The sequence below is a fragment of the Puma concolor genome, chromosome B4, assembly GCF_028749965.1.
Source record: "Puma concolor isolate L17-30 chromosome B4, mPumCon1.1.hap2, whole genome shotgun sequence".
NCBI lineage: Eukaryota > Metazoa > Chordata > Mammalia > Carnivora > Felidae > Puma > Puma concolor.
The window spans coordinates 70,476,742-70,493,957 of NC_141673.1; the positions used below are offsets into that span (position 1 = coordinate 70,476,742).

Below are 17,216 nucleotides of genomic sequence, written 5' to 3' on the forward strand. Positions count from 1 at the left end.
ATAGCTATATGTTGTCAGGTTGTTTATATATAAAACAGTTGGATATATATATATATATATATATATATATATATATATATATATGTAGTTTAAAAACTCTAGAAATCAAAGGGTATTTCTCAAGGCTGGAGAGGGGCACAGTGCAATAGAAGGTAGTAGATAGAAGATAGATCCAGGGTTGAATCCTTAGATCTGTTATAGTTTATTAGGGGAAACCAGGAGGTTCTGCAAGTAAATTAGAATCATCAGAGATCCTTCCTGAAAAGTTCATTAATGTCATTATTGGGTGAATATTGTGCTAGATTACAATATTTATGTTTTTATATATAAAAGAGCTTTGAAATGTAAAAAGCTGAAAATTTTACATTTCTCTTGGTTATGTCACCAGTTTTATTCAAAATACGTGGAGTCTTGCCTTTTAATAACATTTGTTATTTAAACATTTTAAAAATATTTGACATAAAGGTAATTTTCTGAATGTAATTTATTGATTGTTGAAGCTACTCCTTTTAAGGGTTAGAAAGCACATGTTTCTTCTGGATAGGTGAGTTCTTTTTTTTTTTTTATTTTTTAGGTAATTTTATCAGGTAAGTTGTACTGTGTAATACAGAAATGGAACCAGATCCGTAGCATTTTTCTGGCCCCTTGTTAGGATTGCTTCTTACCATTAAAACTTAATGTACATCCTCGTTTCCTTGCCCATCTCCCAGTTCCAGATACTATTTACGTGTTAATCCATGACTCTGTCTTAAACTAATTGCACTTGTGTTTTATCTAGTCCAACTTGAAGACTTTGTGATCTGATTTATTAAGCCAGAGTTTCTCACTTATTTTTGCTACAACTTTGCTTTAGATTTGTTTTGGTAGATTAAAATCACAGCATCTTGAATGTTGGTGATGCTGACCCAGAATCAGGACAGAGAATGGAAAATCTGGCAAAGGTGGTTCCTTCCTCAGCCCGTCACCTCAACCACTGCTTTGGTGGAATTTGTAGATAATACTGAACCATGTTATTACTACATGTGCATATTTTTTGTATCTTCTTAACATGCCTTTGGATTTATATTAACATTAATATAAACATATTAACATTTAATAACTTTACATAGTTCATGAGAATCAGCTCAAGTTAATGAACTGCTTCAGATTCAAGGAGAAATTCTTGCAGTGAAGAGAATAGGACTAATATTTCCTTCCCTTCTAGTAATGACTCAGTTACCATCCTTACAGAATAACACCTGGGCTGGAGCAATTTATGTGCATTGAATTTGCCCCTGACTTTAGTACTTATCCCACCCCAACCCCTAACATGTGCTTCTTTACTCCACTTAGGCAACAAGAAATGTCAATCTGTTAACAGGTATTGAAGCTGTTGAGGTTTAATAATAAAATAGGAGTAAATCCAGCAGGCAAGTAGGAACATTTTAGAACTTTCCCCTTGCCTCTTATTGACTTAAGGGAGTTGAGAATTATTTTAAGAGGCACAATGGTTTGGGGCGCCTGGGTGGCTCAGTCAGTTAAGCGGTTAAGAGTCAGACTCTTGATTTCGGTTCAGGTCATGATCTCATGGGGTTCAGGGGTTCCAGCCCCGCTACTTGGGATTCTCTCTCTCTCTCTCTCTCTCTCTGCTCCTCCCCAACTCCCTTGCTGTCAAGGGTGCATTCTCTATCTCTCTTTCTCTCTCAAAAATAAATAAATGAGCAAGAGAAAAGAGCACAGTAGTTTGAATGCCCAGACAATTGTATACACATTTATGTATAAATAAACATAGGATTCAGAGAGTTCAGGGTTACATGCCAGAAGCCAAAGGATGCCATATGTTGTGGGCACTTTAAAAGAATTGTTGACAATGATTTTATCCACATTTGTTTGCCATGAATGTGCCTCATACATTGGAACCAAAGCTGTGCATGAGACTCTATTATATCCCTGTTGGAGTGTGCCACCTTCTTCCTGTTCTTGTGCCCACCAGAAAAAAGTCTCCTTTTCTGTAAGACCTCATTTTATGCTTAGGTTTGTTGCTGAACAATGATAGAAATGGTAGCAATTGTAAAGTAAGGGAAGTAGCACAGGTAATAGATGTGCTTGTAAAATACTTTGAGATTCTTTGCAAGTTTTTACAGAAGTGAGATGTTCTTATCTTTAACATATTTAAATAAATGTGTCCTTATGTGGGGGGGGGGATAAATATTTCATTTACACCACACTCAACCTATTTTCCACCACCCTATTTCTGTTGTTACTCTTTATAACTTTAGAATACATCTTACTATGTCTTTCAAGGGGTCTTGCTTTGTAGCTCTTAATACAGTGTTTGTCTACTTTATCTTGGATTAACAGAGGCTCCAAATAAGGTGTTTTCCTAATTACAGTGATTTTTTTTTTTTTCACAGTGAAAGTACACAGTTTTTAAGTCTGTTAAATAAGTTTTCATTCAACTACATCTGGAGTCTGTCAGGAATAAAAAGGCAAATTGGAAAAAGAAACAACATGATTTTTATCTGGGAATGCTTGTTAGAATCCTTATTTAAGACTTCATTAGATCATGCTTCTATTTTATACTCTCTTACTAAGAAATTGGATTTTTGCCTTAATGTATAATACGCTTACCAGACCCTTGTATATTTTATTCCAAAGTATTTTATTTTACTTTCAGTAATGTTTCCACTTTTAATGAAATCTCTCCCTTTTATTCTTTTTAGCCTCCAGTCAGTACTTGATTTGGCAATGCAGAGTGATTCATCACTTTATATAAAGTTACCATAACTGATTTCATTTTTAATAGCATTATTCATTTTGTCAACCTGCTATTAGTTGGGAATATTTCAGGGGCACATTTTTGTGAGTTATATGAACAGTAAACTGAAGGCACTAAAATTCTCTCTGAAGTCAAAGATCAAAAAGCCTCTAAAGTTTTTAGACTTTTGTTTTAGAACCAAAGCATCTGGGAAAAGGAAAGAAAGAAAATTCACATCTTTTTCTGTATATTACTGAATACTTAATTGCCTCCTTGTTTATCAGTATCCCAAAGATGAACCAGGTTTCTAACGTTTCTTTTACGTGTTCAGGCACTTTGCCACAACAACCTCAATTTTATTAATTCTAAGTGGCTGTCAGAAATAGAACATACAATATATAATTTTTACCGGTCCTCTTGAGAGGACTCAAAATTGCTTGTTCTTTATTTTTTTTTTTTTTTTTTTTAAATTTTTTTTTTTTTCAACGTTTATTTATTTTTGGGACAGAGAGAGACAGAGCATGAACGGGCGAGGGGCAGAGAGAGAGGGAGACACAGAATCGGAAACAGGCTCCAGGCTCCGAGCCATCAGCCCAGAGCCCGACGCGGGGCTCGAACTCACAGACCACGAGATCGTGACCTGGCTGAAGTCGGACGCTTAACCGACTGCGCCACCCAGGCGCCCCTTGCTTGTTCTTTAAAGGGTTAAATCTCTAATAACTTTTAAATTTAAAATATGCGAAGGAGTTAGTAAGTTATTCTTTGGAAAGATTTTTGTCCATTGAAAGAGAATAAAAACCATGACTGCTGGCATGTTTCTTAAAGAGACTCTCCTAGGGCTGGATTGAGTTTAGGTGTATTTAACCAATTCTATAGTTATATTGGGTCTCAAACCAGAAGACAGTCTCATTCTTTCAAGCAGGAAAAGAGGCACTCCTGTGTGTTTACATATTTTCTACAGGTGCTTCTGCATTACAGATTGAATGGTTGCAACAGATTTATGGCCTGCAAAGCCTGAAGTATTTATCTGGCCTTTTATAGTAAAAGTTTGCCAACAATTTCTCCAAAGCAAAAATGGCAAATTAGGTAAATTTAAAAATACAGTTTTTGGAGCTGGTTTTAGCAACATTTCTGTAATTTTAAAGCCTAGATTCAAGTCTAAGATTTTTATATTACTATATAATTCCAATCAATTCATATAACCTCTTTGAGCCTCTGTGTCCTCATTTCAAAATAAGAACAGAGATTAAAATCAGCATTTGACTTGCAAACACATACCACAAAAGCCTACTGATAACAGGGAAAGATGTGAAAGACTCCTTTCTACCATTCCATCATAAGTAAAATATTGGTGAAAGGGGTATTGCTGTATAAGAAGCTATTTCAAAGATTAGAGGCTTAAAGGAGCAATTTATTATTTTCTCTCACAGTCTTGTGGATTGACTGGGCCCAGCTGAGTGGTTCTCAACATGGAAATTCCTGCAGTTAGATGGCAGCTGGGACTATGGTCTTCTGAAGGCTCAACTGGGCTTGATGTCCAGAATGGCTGCTCACATGGCTGACTGTTGATTGGGTGCTTAACTAGAGCTATTACAACAATCTACAAGTAGACTTTCCAAGTGTCTTGAGCTTCTGACAGCTTGATGCTTGGGTTATGAAAGGGAGAGTTCTAAGAGCAAACACTCCAAGAATCCTAGGCAGTGGCTGTAAGGCTTCTTATGATCTAGCCTTGGAATGTTCCAGAATATCACTTCTTCTGTATCCTTTGGTCAAACAAGGCAGCAAGACCATCCCAAATACAAAGGAAGGGGAAACTGAGACCCAGGTAATTTGTAGCCATTTAAAATCTGCCACAGGGTGAAATCAGGATAACTCCTATCAGATACAGTTCTTGCCAGGTCTGTTGTCTCCTGGTGGAGTAGACCAGTGCAAGAATTAGTCACACAGAGTGCAATAGCTGGGAGCTTGAGGAGTCTTCATTAAGGCTTTTAGAATTTGAGAGCTACAAGAACTATTCTGTTAGGCTATTCTCTTCTGTGATATCGACTGTATAATAAAAAGCGATGGGTTTCCTTAAATTTAGCTCAGTTTTTCAGAGTTGCTAATAGAGACCACTTGAAGGGAGAGGCAGCAGAGATAGTGATCATATTTGGTGATTGCGATGAACTGAGGCCCGCACCTTGAGAAGAAGCCATACCCTACCCATTTGTTCATTATGTGAGGCTAGAGAAGATGCTAGTGGCCATGTATACACAAATGGTTATCATTACCTCTTCTTTTTTTTATAACTTTTTTTTTAAGTTTATTTATTTATTTTGAGAGAGAAAGAGAGGGAGAGAAAGAGAATACCAAGAGAATACTGTGCGGGTCTTGAACTCACGAACCGTGAGATCATGCCCTGAGCCGGAATAGTCAGATGCTTAACAGACTGAGCCACCCTGGTGCCCTCATTACCTGTTCTTATAACAAATCTTTACTGCAGTGGGATGCTTCCATATAGCCTCTCCTTTCTCCACCACATCGCATCCGGTACTGGCAGGTGAATTTTCCTAAAATATAGCTTCCTCATACTACCCAGCTACTCAGGAAAACCTTAATTATCTGCTTCCTCATATTACCCAGCTACTCAGGAAAACCTTAATTATCCCCATTTGATGATCAGATCAAATAGAAATACTCTGTTCTGCAACACCTTCATTCCATCAGCTACATTTAGCTCCTCCAAGTACATTGTTTGTTCACTCCTTTCGCCTTGTGCCAGCCATCAGGCTGGTCTCCTTAACCTACCCTACGTGTCCCACCTTGCCTCCTTTCCTTTTGTTCAAGCCACCTTTCCTTGTTGGAATGCCTTCTTTTTCTTCTTTTGCCATTCCAAATACCTTCCAAATCAAGGTGTGGGTTAAGATATTGTTGCTGCTTAAAGCCTTCTTTGACAAAGCCCTCTTGACAATAGTCTTTTCTTTTTACTTGTTTATATTTCACTGGAAGTCTTGACCAATGCGGCTTCTTTTTATATGTTGTCTTACTGTTGATCTCAAATTCTGTAATAATGGCAGGAGTAAAGGCTAACATTTATTGAGTGCCTGCTGTGTCAGACATTGTTTTGTATTTTTTTCTGTGGTCTCATCCTGGCCGTGTATTATAATGACCTATGCATCTTTTGAAACAATGCTGTGCTAAGGAGCCCACTCTTAGCTGGTGATTTAACCCGGTTGGTATGGGGCCTGGGCATCTGTATCTTTGAAAGCACTCTAGATAATTCTAACATGTATGCAGGGTTGAGAACCAATGGTTAGGGATGCACAATGTGAATTTTTTCAAATTTCATCTCTGTCTTGGGGAATGCCTCAGATTTTACAGAGGAAAATTGAATTTGGAAAACGGAAAAATTTGCATTTCATTTTGTTGACCAACAGACGTAAATCTGTAAGTTAAGAAACACTAAATAGAAATTCTTCTGGGGAAGGAAACCATCCTTTTTCATCTTTGTGGTCCCAGTACACTGTGTGGCACTTGCTAGAGATGCAATAAATATTATCTGCACAGAATTAAAAGCACAGCATCAAAGAAGTAGACACTGCACTTGATTTATCTTCTCATGAGCTGTACCAGAACATTAAGACCTTTGTTTTTCTGTGTCTGAAATACTTGAGGAAAAGAATGTGGACTTCTGTTGTTTTCTGATGAGCAGGAAGATAAAGGATGAATTTATTTAACTTGCTTTCCCTTGTGACTGAAGGTAAATTTGCATGTGGATCACATAAATGAATTCCTTCCAGGGTGTGTGATAATCACACCTCATTAGGTGAGTGATATTTCTTAGATCTTACTACTCAGGGCTGCTGGTTGCTATTCTTTGGAGTCTCATTTTTGGGTCCACTGTATTCCAGTTGTATATTGTTTTCAGGTCAGAAGTTTAGATTTCTTTATTCATGGTTCCCATGTACCAGGCACTTGAAAAAGGTCATTTAAAACCATTAAAAAAAATTATTTAGCTCCCTGTTATTCTTTCCTGGAGGTGTTTTTTTACCCTTTAAGCAAAGGTTAAAGATGCCTTAATAAGGCATCTTGGAACCTTCTTTCATTTCTCCCCATCTTTCTTAAAAGGTGCTGCCAGTTGGCATAGCATTGCAGTGGACTCTTGAAATTTATTTGAAGGTTTTATTAGTGGTCTTTAGTACTCTTTCTTTGAAACGTCAACTCAAGTCAGTTAGTACCACGGTTTTCCACTGACAATCAGAAGAATGTGGTTTCACCCCATTTAAATACCCATTGTTCTTCTCCATCAGCAAAAGAAGAATGAAAATAACAACCGAAAAGCAATTTAAAAATTATTGCTTGCCTTCTAAATGACAGACATTTGAAAATAATTTCTCTGTAGTTAGGCTCATAACCATCCTCGGCTATGAGATGATTGTATCACAGAACCATCTCGTTAAGTTTAAAAAGAAATCAGGCCAGTTCACCATTAAATTGGCTCTAAGTCTCCATCTTAGATAAATGTTCAAAATAATTAATAGGTATTTTGATTCTGTGGCTTCAGATAAGTCAGAATATCTTATTAAGAAGTGAAAAGCTCATGAGGTTTTCTGTGAATAAGTGATTTTAGTCATTTGGATTCAGACAGTTTAGTTCCAAAAGTTTTAAGTTATTTATTGGTAACTGGTAACAGATTTCCACAGAAACTGGAAATTAGATTTGTTGGTGAGATACAGAATTCGGGGGGCGCCTGGGTGGCGCAGTCGGTTAAGCGTCCGACTTCAGCCAGGTCACGATCTCGCGGTCCGGGAGTTCAAGCCCCGCGTCAGGGTCTGGGCTGATGGCTCAGAGCCTGGAGCCTGTTTCCGATTCTGTGTCTCCCTCTCTTTCTGCCCCTCCCCCGTTCATGCTCTGTCTCTCTCTGTCCCAAAAATAAATAAACGTTGAAAAAAAAAAAAAAAAGAATTCAGAGTATCCTGAAGTATTGTGCTAACAGAACCTAACATCATGCCGAACCTGACAGTGTACGTTTTTTTCGATAGGAAAGGACATTTGATTTTCTCTTATGGAAAGCTTGGGAGATGTGTCCATTTTCTGGGCTCCAGCTCTTATGAATAACTGGCAGTATCTGTGCATGAAACCCTGATCTCTCATGGCTAATAACTAAATATTATTCTAAAATATTTGTGTTTCTCTTGGCCTTTTTTAAAAAAGAAATTGCCGGAGTGCCTGGGTGGCTCAGTTGGTTGAGTGTCTTTTTTTTTTTTAATTTTTTTTTCAATGTTTATTTATTTTGGGGACAGAGAGAGACAGAGCATGAATGGGGGAAGGGCAGAGAGAGAGGGAGACACAGAATCGGAAACAGGCTCCAGGCTCCAAGCCTTCAGCCCAGAGCCTGACACAGGGCTCGAACTCACGGACAGCGAGATCGTGACCTGGCTGAGGTCGGACGCTTAACCGACTGTGCCACCCAGGCACCCCGGTTGAGTGTCTTGACTTCAGCTCAGGTCATGATCTCACAGCTTGTGAGTTCGAGCCCCACGTCGGGCTCTGTGCTGACAGCTCAGAGCCTGGAGGCTGCTTCGGATTCTGTGTCCCCCTCTCTCTCTGCCTCTTACCCACTCGCATTCTGTCTCTGTCTCTCTCAAAAATAAATAAACATTAAAAAAAAATTGCCGAAAACAGTGTTCACATTCCAGATGCATACCCATTTGAGGTTGAATGCTAATGAGTGGATGAGATAGCATGTGTTCAATTAATAGCAGTGCATGGCATGTAGTAGGCACTCCTTAAATCTTGTGGTAAATATCGTTCAGTGAGCCTATAATGAGTTGTTCCCAGTATAATCAGTGATCAAGTGACTTCATCTAGTCTGCATTAATGGGCTTTGAAGTGCATATCAGGATGAAATTGCCTTGTTTTCTGTCCTTTTCAGAGTATCTTCTAAGTAGTTCTCAAAAACTTAAAAAAGTTTTAACACATCTATCAACTTGTTACTTTGTTTTCATCACAGCTGAGTTTCCTTTCTTGCTATTCCTTTAAAAAGGATATGGTTGACAAACATTTAAAATTGTAATATATATATATATATATATATATATATATATATATATATATCTTTAATGCATTTCATTGTTTAAAATGGTTATTTCCTAGTGCCATTTGACACCCCTGCAGTCATAGGTTCAGCGGGATGAGCATTTGACTTATGTCAAAGTAGGCACATGTAAAAAAAAAAAAAATGGAGCACTTAATTGGAATTTCACAACAATTTTCACAGAAACCAGCTTCAACAAGGTGTATTTATGTATGGAAACCATGAATTGACTGTGTAAATATATGTATGTCAAAGAGATGTTTTAACATGGTAAGGAAATTCTACACAAGAGAACCTGAAGCCTGGTCATGTCACATGTAGTTCCTTAGCCACAAGAGTTTATTACTGTAGATGGCATGTCATTTTGATTATAGCTTCACTCTATTAAGATAAGGTAATACATAGTAATATAACAAACTACTCAATGAAAACTTCTTCTGGTTAAATTTAGCACTAAGATTGTATATCTCAGAACTTCGTTTATCACAAATGAATTTAATTGATTGCTTGTCTCAAATGAACCACTCATTTTTTTTTAATTTTTATTTTTTAACATTTATTTATTTTTGAGACAGAGAGAGACAGAGCATGAGCAGGGGAGGGTCAGAGAGAGAGGGAGACACAGAATCTGAAACGGGCTCTAGGCTCTGAACTGTCAGCACAGAGCCCGACGCGGGGCTCGAACTCACGGACCATGAGATCATGACCTGAGCTGAAGTTGGCCGCTTAACCGACTGAGCCACCCAGGCGCCCCACTCATTTTTTTTTTTATCTTTTATTTTTATATTTTTTAGGCCATAGGGTAAGATTGAGAAACAGTTTGGCTAGAATGATAAAATTTGTAATTTGTACATATTATAATGCATGGTTATTTTAATAGTATCACTAGTGTGCTTATTTCATGTGTGTTTTTTCCAGCTATCATGATAAATGTGTTATTACATGTATGTAAATGCAGCATTGCATTTTGTGCCAAACTGCACAGTAGCCATGACTTAATTATATGGAGTGTTTATTTTGAGATGAAATAATTTAACAGAAAATGCTTGAGAATCAACATAATGTGACAATTTTTATATGTAGAAATAGATTTTTATTTTTCAAAGTACTTCAAATATTCCTAGAATACTGGAAAATGTAACTCTGCCTAAATAGTGCCATTTTCTCATAAGATATTAAAATGAAATGATTTATCTTTTCTTTGGTGGTTTTATAGTCAGTGTTAGAACAGTTTATGATAACAGTAAAATTTTTAAAAAGTTTTATAGGGTGCCTGGCTGGCTCAGTTGGGAATGTGCAATTCTTGATCTCAGGGTCTGGTGGTGAGTTCAAGCCCCAAGTTGGGCATGGAGCCTATTTAGAAAAAAATGTTTTTTAAGTTTTATAGAATTTTTTGAACACCAAGATGGATTTCCTTTTCATACTTTCTTAGTTGCTATATTTTCAAAGTATCATTTTTTAAAAGATTTTATTTTTAAGTAATCTCTACACCGAATGTGGGGTTTGAACTCACAATCCGAAGATCAAGAACTGCATGCTCCGCTGACTGAGCCAGCCAGGCACCCCTTGAAATACCATTAAGACTAACATTTTATTATTTGAAAACTTGGAAATTAAAAAACTAAGAATACGGGGGCGCCTGGGTGGCGCAGTCGGTTAAGCATCCGACTTCAGCCAGGTCACGATCTCGCGCTCCGTGAGTTCGAGCCCCGCGTTGGGCTCTGGGCTGATGGCTCAGAGCCTGGAGCCTGTTTCCGATTCTGTGTCTCCCTCTCTCTCTGCCCCTCCCCCGTTCATGCTCTGTCTCTCTCTGTCCCAAAAATAAATAAAAAAACGTTGAAAAAAAATTAAAAAAAAAAAAAAAAACTAAGAATACGAATATTGGCAACTTTCCGTTATGTTATAGAAAAAAAACCTGCATGTGTGATTAATTTGCAATTTGAAGGCATTAAGAACCTAGATTTTTATTGGGCAATACACTTGTTTTGATATATCCTTCAAAAATATTGGCAAAAGTAAACACATGCTTATCACTTGGTTAAAATACAAGTCTGAAATTACTGTGTTCTTGAAAAAGGTATGGTATTCGTATCAAAATAATATTCACTAAATATGATTAAAATAAGAAAAAAGTTGCCATTGAATATGTAGGAGAGTTATAAAAATATTTATTTTCAAGTCATGTTCTAGATTTCAAGGTCATCTGTTATGGATGATACTATATTTCAAGCTGTGTCTGGGGAGAGGGAAGGGGTTCATTCCTGATCCTCATTCTCTTCCTAAGAAGGTCGAGAGAGGCTTCCTATTTCTTAGTTTTACTAATTACTACTTATAATTATGACCACACAGAAAATGAACTATTAGGCTTGGTTTTATACATTCATTTATTGAAAATTTGCTGACATTTACAATGTGCTATGTACTCTTTTGGGTATGCGATAGCAAAAGCAAGTTGTCCACCTTCAGGAACTTTCACCCACGTTTATATTATATCTCATTATGCTAAAGGACATGGGGTATGTAAGGTGTTTAACCAAAGCCTGACATATAGTAAGTGCTCAGTAAAGAAGAGCTCTTACTAATGTTCTGTGACATCCTTTTTAGCTATTTATCATCTACTGAGAAACAGAATTTAAAATTTCTTTCCTTATAAGAGTAATGATACCTATTCTGTGTACATGTATTGAAAATGTTATGAATAGTATAGTTTAATAAAGTGAGCAGAACAGATATATGGTAAATCCCTATACTACAAACACAGATATCTTCAGGTTAACTAGTTTCTCTTGAGATAAAATGCTATTATTCTCAAATACTTTTGAACATGTAAAAGTGATCAGAACAAAAAAAACCATTTTGTTATGGAATTGCTCAATAGATTATCTCTTACCACTTTGAAATCCAACTAACTATTTTGAAGAATTTTCTGAAAATAAACAGTAGAGTAATATAATCTCTTCTAAAAAATTAAACTTAAGCATATAACATTCAAATTGGTTTTTATATTTAATTTTTTACTTTCTGCTTTCAATTTGTTCCTCGGTAAGTATTATATCTTGAGCTGTGCCATTAAATAATATGATAGCTCCTAGCCACACGAGTGTATTTATTTTAAAATAACTTAAATTGAGAATTCAGTTACCCAGTTACATTAGCCACATATCTCAGGAGCCATGTGGGAAATAGATCCATATTGGACAGTGGGGATAAAGGACATTCATCACCACAGATAGTTGTCCTGTGTGTTGCTCTAGGATATTGTGAATAAAGGAGTATTTGATATGTACTACTTGTAATTATGACCACACAGAAAATTATAGGTTTGGTTTTGATCAGTTTGTCTTTCCACTGCGTCTTCCACATCTTGATTAAATGTGTGGTAATCTCTTTGACAGGTAAAGGCTACTTTAGAATAATGTTAATTTCAGTCAGAGTTATAACCAGCCAAGTAAAGGCTCAGAAAATGGAGTGTTTTACTCAGTGACTTTTGGGAAACTAGAATTTTGAATATGGTCTAAAAGAAATGGCTCATCAATGAGATCAATGCTTTCTCCACAGCGTCTTCCAAACCTTTCTTCCTGAGTGCCTCACCATTCTACTCTGCATGCTGTGGTGGGTCCTGTCGGCGCCCAGCATCCCCCACTGCTTTTGCAAGTAAGTTTTTATGCTTCATCAGCAATGCCTCTGTTATTCTGTAAACCAAAGCAGCAGGATTTAATGTGCTCTGGAAAACTAATTGGTAATGCCATGGCAAGGAGCTAAAACCTCACTAAAAATCACAGCGATCCTATTCAGGAGGTTTCCAGAGATTTATCAGACCTCAGCACACTGAGCAATTGTGAGCCGTTTCTAATGGCATTGAAACCCGGGGCTGACACACCAAGGAAAGTGACTTGTTTTCCATTTGATATAAAAGATCTCAGAGGGACTGATTTGGCTCTTTCTGAAACGTGTAGCAATACTCATTTAGAGAAGAAAAAAGAAAGAAGGAAGGCTAAGAAATTGTGCTGTATAAAATTTCTATTCAACTTAGAATGTGACACAGAAAGTCACTAGGTGTTCATAGAAAATAATAAAAATTGTCCAGATTGTGAAAGGAGATAAATATGTCCTCTTTATGATCTTGAAAAGAACCCACCAGAGTTGTAGGAAATATTTTCAAGAGAACTTTTCCTCAAAAATTTCAAAATTTAAAATGTCCAGGGGTGGAGTGAGAACAACAACTCTGAAAAAACTTTTAGAGCGTGCAAGCGTGCATACACATACACACTCAAAAAGAGCAATGTCGAAGTAAAAAGAAATAAAGTTCACCTTGATCTTGAGATTTCTAGGTCAAGTAAGAGTTTGTAGGCAGAGATTCTGAGTGTGTGATGAAGAAGTCCAGTAAGCTCTACTCTACTCCGGTAGAGGCCAGCACATTTATTTCAACTGCCCAGAGAAAACTTTTATTCAGGTTAACCCCTCTGTCAGGTGGAAAGTGAAATAGAAGGAGTTGAGTCAGCCTGAAGTACAGAGCTCTATCACGGTTGGATTCAGGTCCCTGCTGCCTCCCGTGAATGTGTTTTATGAATGTTTCAGGAGAGCAGTTGCTCAACAGGATGATTCCTGACAAGTGAGGCAGCAAATGCTGGCCGTTTAATGAGCTGCAGGCTTCTGAGCATCTCTTTAGGGGGCCGATACTTTCCCACAGAGCACTTTACATGGCAGGGACCCAGCCACAATGGGCGACAGACCCGTGACCAATCATCACTTTCACTTGACTCATCCACACGCGACCTCACCACGATTTTTCACTGTGCAGATGAACTTTAGGAGCCATTTCACATGGAAAAGGCTTGGGCAAGGGTCAGTTGCCCTTTTGTATGGTCATAAAGCAAGGCTCTGTGTGTCCATCTTTTCTCCTGTCTCACATTCCAAGTGAATTTCTGGACACCATTTAAAGCACTTGACTGAAAAATAAAGCAGTGAATGAAACTGACTTTTATAGACTCATTCTAGCTCATCTTCCCATATAACCCTGTCCACCTGAAAAGGGATTTAGTGGATGAGCTGAGTGTATACAGGACTTGCTGAATACATAGGGCCTATTATCAACTCTGGGATCGTTTATTAACCAGGACTGATACACCACTATTTTGGAAGTGACCTATTAATTGTCCATTTAACTAGAATGTATTGATTCAAATAGAAAAATAGAAACCATGACTAAACCTTTTACTCGCTCCTTCAAGGTGGTCTCCTGTGAGGGCAATTGAAAACTGTTGTGCAAATTAAGGAGACATTTGTCACCATATATTAGAGTAGCAGGGAGAGGCTGCTGGAGTAGAGACATAAGTCCCAAATCTCTGCTACTATAGCATTGTGGTGTCTCTGAGATTAAATCTTTGGTGTTGCATTCCTGGGGTAGAGATTAAAAGAGATCCCACACCTAGTTTCCGTTACTTCCCTTTGATATCATACTGGACTTCTATTTTAAAGACTCTCTGGCAATGTAGCGTAATGGACAAAAAACCCTATGTAGGGGCACCTGGGTGGCTCAGCTGGTTACGCATCCGACTTTGGCTCAGGTCATGATCTAAGGAGTTTGAGCCCCACATCGGGCTCACTGCTGTCAGCGTGGAAGCCTGCTTCAGATCCTCTGTCCCTCTCTCTCCTCTCTCTCTCTCTCTGCCCCCTCCCCTCAAAAAATAAATATGAAAAAAACCCCCACGTAACAGGTGGACATTCATGTATGTGTGCGTGTATATGTTTAGTCATTTCATAGCAATGTTTTGGTGAAAATCTCTAAGCCCTGTAAATTACTTTACACTTTACACTAATGCCCAGGCCAGTTTGATAAATAGAGCACATAAAAGTAATTCTAAAGACATTTCCTAGAGAACGTCATCATACTCTCAATTGCTTGAAAAATTACTTTAAGCAAGACTCATTTTCCTCCATCTGCCTCTCAGTTCTTCCCACTTTATGCCTTTGGCGTAACTGTTATATATTGTGGCATCTATCCCTAGAGGCCTATTAAGTCCTATGTTTATCTTTTTTATTTAATAAAACATATAAGGGGTAAATCAGCACAGCTCAGATCAAGCATAGAGAATGCTGTACTTGGTTTGTCTCCATTTCTGAGGTTGGCATTTTAAAAACACTTTAGAGATGCCACAAGTGTTTTTAATAAACTTTGGTGTCTCATTAGTTATAAATCTGAAATGACTTTTTTATTTTTTTGTTTATAATGTTCATCGTATTAGCAGCAAATAATAATGAAATGGTGGATTTAGGCTGTCAATAAAGAATTTTACATAAATAACCATGATACCAAAGAACGTTAATAAGGCTTACATCTGCACAGTAATCTTTTTTTATTTAAGGCATTTACTAGATTTTCTTTTTTTTCTTCTTTTTTTAATAATAAGAACAGTTTTTATGCCCAAGCATTTACATTTTTTTTCCATTGCACAGACGGAGGAAAATGAACTGTCCAAGTAATCTTGTATTAAATTTCAACCAAAATGTGCTGACATGTGTGGACAGCCAAAATCAAGGTTTATACTAAACATTTTAATAAGCAATGAAATCGGTGGCCCTCACAAAATTGACTTCACTCTTTCTAAAGTGTAGGATCGGATCAACAGGTTCCTAACAAGCAAGTAAAATATCATTTTGACTCTTGTAACATGATTCACTTGTATAAAATTGATTTCGCTTTTCTTGTTAACCTTTTAGATTTATGATTGATTTGTTGTTGCAATGTGGAAACAATCATTCATCCAGTGCCCTTCTCACATATAATAAATAGTTTAATAGGCTATTTAAGCACAACCCTTACAGTGGGGAAACATTAAAAGGCTGTGGTAAAAGTTCTCCCCTCCCCCAAAGCAGTGGAAGGAAAATCTTTGATATTACATCCATAAGGTTCTTTTCAAAATCACACATTTCTCAGCTAAAATGAAATGGAAACTTGTGGAGGGAAAAAAAACACCTGAAAAACTGCGGGAGTCTTAATTAGGTAGAATGGCTAATTGAATTAATCAGATAATTATTTCATTTTGTCTTTGAGTACTCAACTTGCATGTGATCGTTCAACAATTCTATGCATTAAAAGACAAAGTTTAAATTTAGAGTAGTAGGATGAAAATACAAGCAGGAAAATATTCTGGGACAAACTGCTCTGCCTCTTCCTTGGGATATGAACTTCTATTCTACATCTTAAGATCATTTTGCTATTTCCTCTTCTTTGTGAAACTTAAAAGAACATAATATACTGTCCAAATTCAAATTTAGGATTTTGTTGACTACAGAAGGGAAGGCCATTACTTTTATTACTGTGAACGTAGGTTGGTCTTGAGCGTCACTGTCAAAGATGGGCGATGCTCTGATTAGTATTCTTGCCACCTGACCTGCCTGTGTTCTCTTTCACTGTTCTCAGCTGGAGTCTGGGTGCCCTGAGAAAAGCAACAAGACCTATAGCAGTCCTTCTGTGAGGATTTATTGTTAGCACTCTCAGATCTTCAAAGGGATGCAGCATTTTGTGCTAATAAAGAAAGAAGCATGATTATTTTGTTGAAAACCTAAGCAGTTTTATGCAGTAAGTTGAGTATAGGTTTTGACTTCTCAATAGTGAAGGGAGGGGTGTTCCAGAGATAAATGACAGTCAGTCAACCAGGAAGAATGTTTAAAGGAGTTGGAGCCTCAAAGACAATAGATTTTCCAAGTTGATGGCTCTATTCAGCGGTTCTACAGAGGCAGTGAAAGTATTTGAGTAACTTTCCAGGAAAGGAGTTCCCTTTCTCCCCAAATGTTCATAAGTAGTGGAGGCTGGGGGATGGGGAGCAGAGCTACTTAGAGATATAGGGTGCTTGTTCCTGATCTTGTCTGCAGCCCTTGTCTGACCATAGTGGGACCTCTAACAGGGCAGCTAATAAAGTCCTGATTTGAGATTCCCCAGAAGAAGAGCACAAGTACAAAATAGAGGAAAGAGAATTGGCTGAACAGAACAAAGAAGGGAAGGGTTATACTCTTGGCTCAGTGTGTGTCTACAGAATGATATGGGGCAGTTGGATTATGTGTTTAGAAGTAGAATGCCCAGAACAAGGGAGATAAATAGTTCTACTAAACTCTAATGGTCAGACAGCCGATTAGAACCTGTTTAGTTCTAGAGCCCCACTTTAAAAGGCACAGTGAGCAAATAAAAACCAGGTCAGGAAGCAGTCAGCAACTAAAATTGCAAAGGATCTATATGTCTGGTCATGAATTTTCTAAAGTGATTGAGTATTTTTTTGGCCTGGAGAAGAGAATAAGGAGAACATGAGAGTTATTGTCAAATTAGATATACCATATTCAGTATAGATGTAAAGGATAGAATTGGGACCAATGAGTGGAGTTTAATGGAAATTGAATTTGGGCTTA

General features: G+C 37.4%; 1 protein-coding gene across 1 annotated transcript in view; it reads left to right on the plus strand.

The window, feature by feature from the left end:
- DBX2 (developing brain homeobox 2) overlaps window positions 1–17,216 on the plus strand; it is a 36,722-nt gene that overhangs the window by 3,506 nt on the left and 16,000 nt on the right. The window contains exon 2 of the mRNA XM_025930520.2: window positions 12,372–12,467. Within this exon, the coding sequence (XP_025786305.2) occupies window positions 12,372–12,467 (96 nt within the window). The remainder of the gene's footprint in view (window positions 1–12,371; window positions 12,468–17,216) is intronic.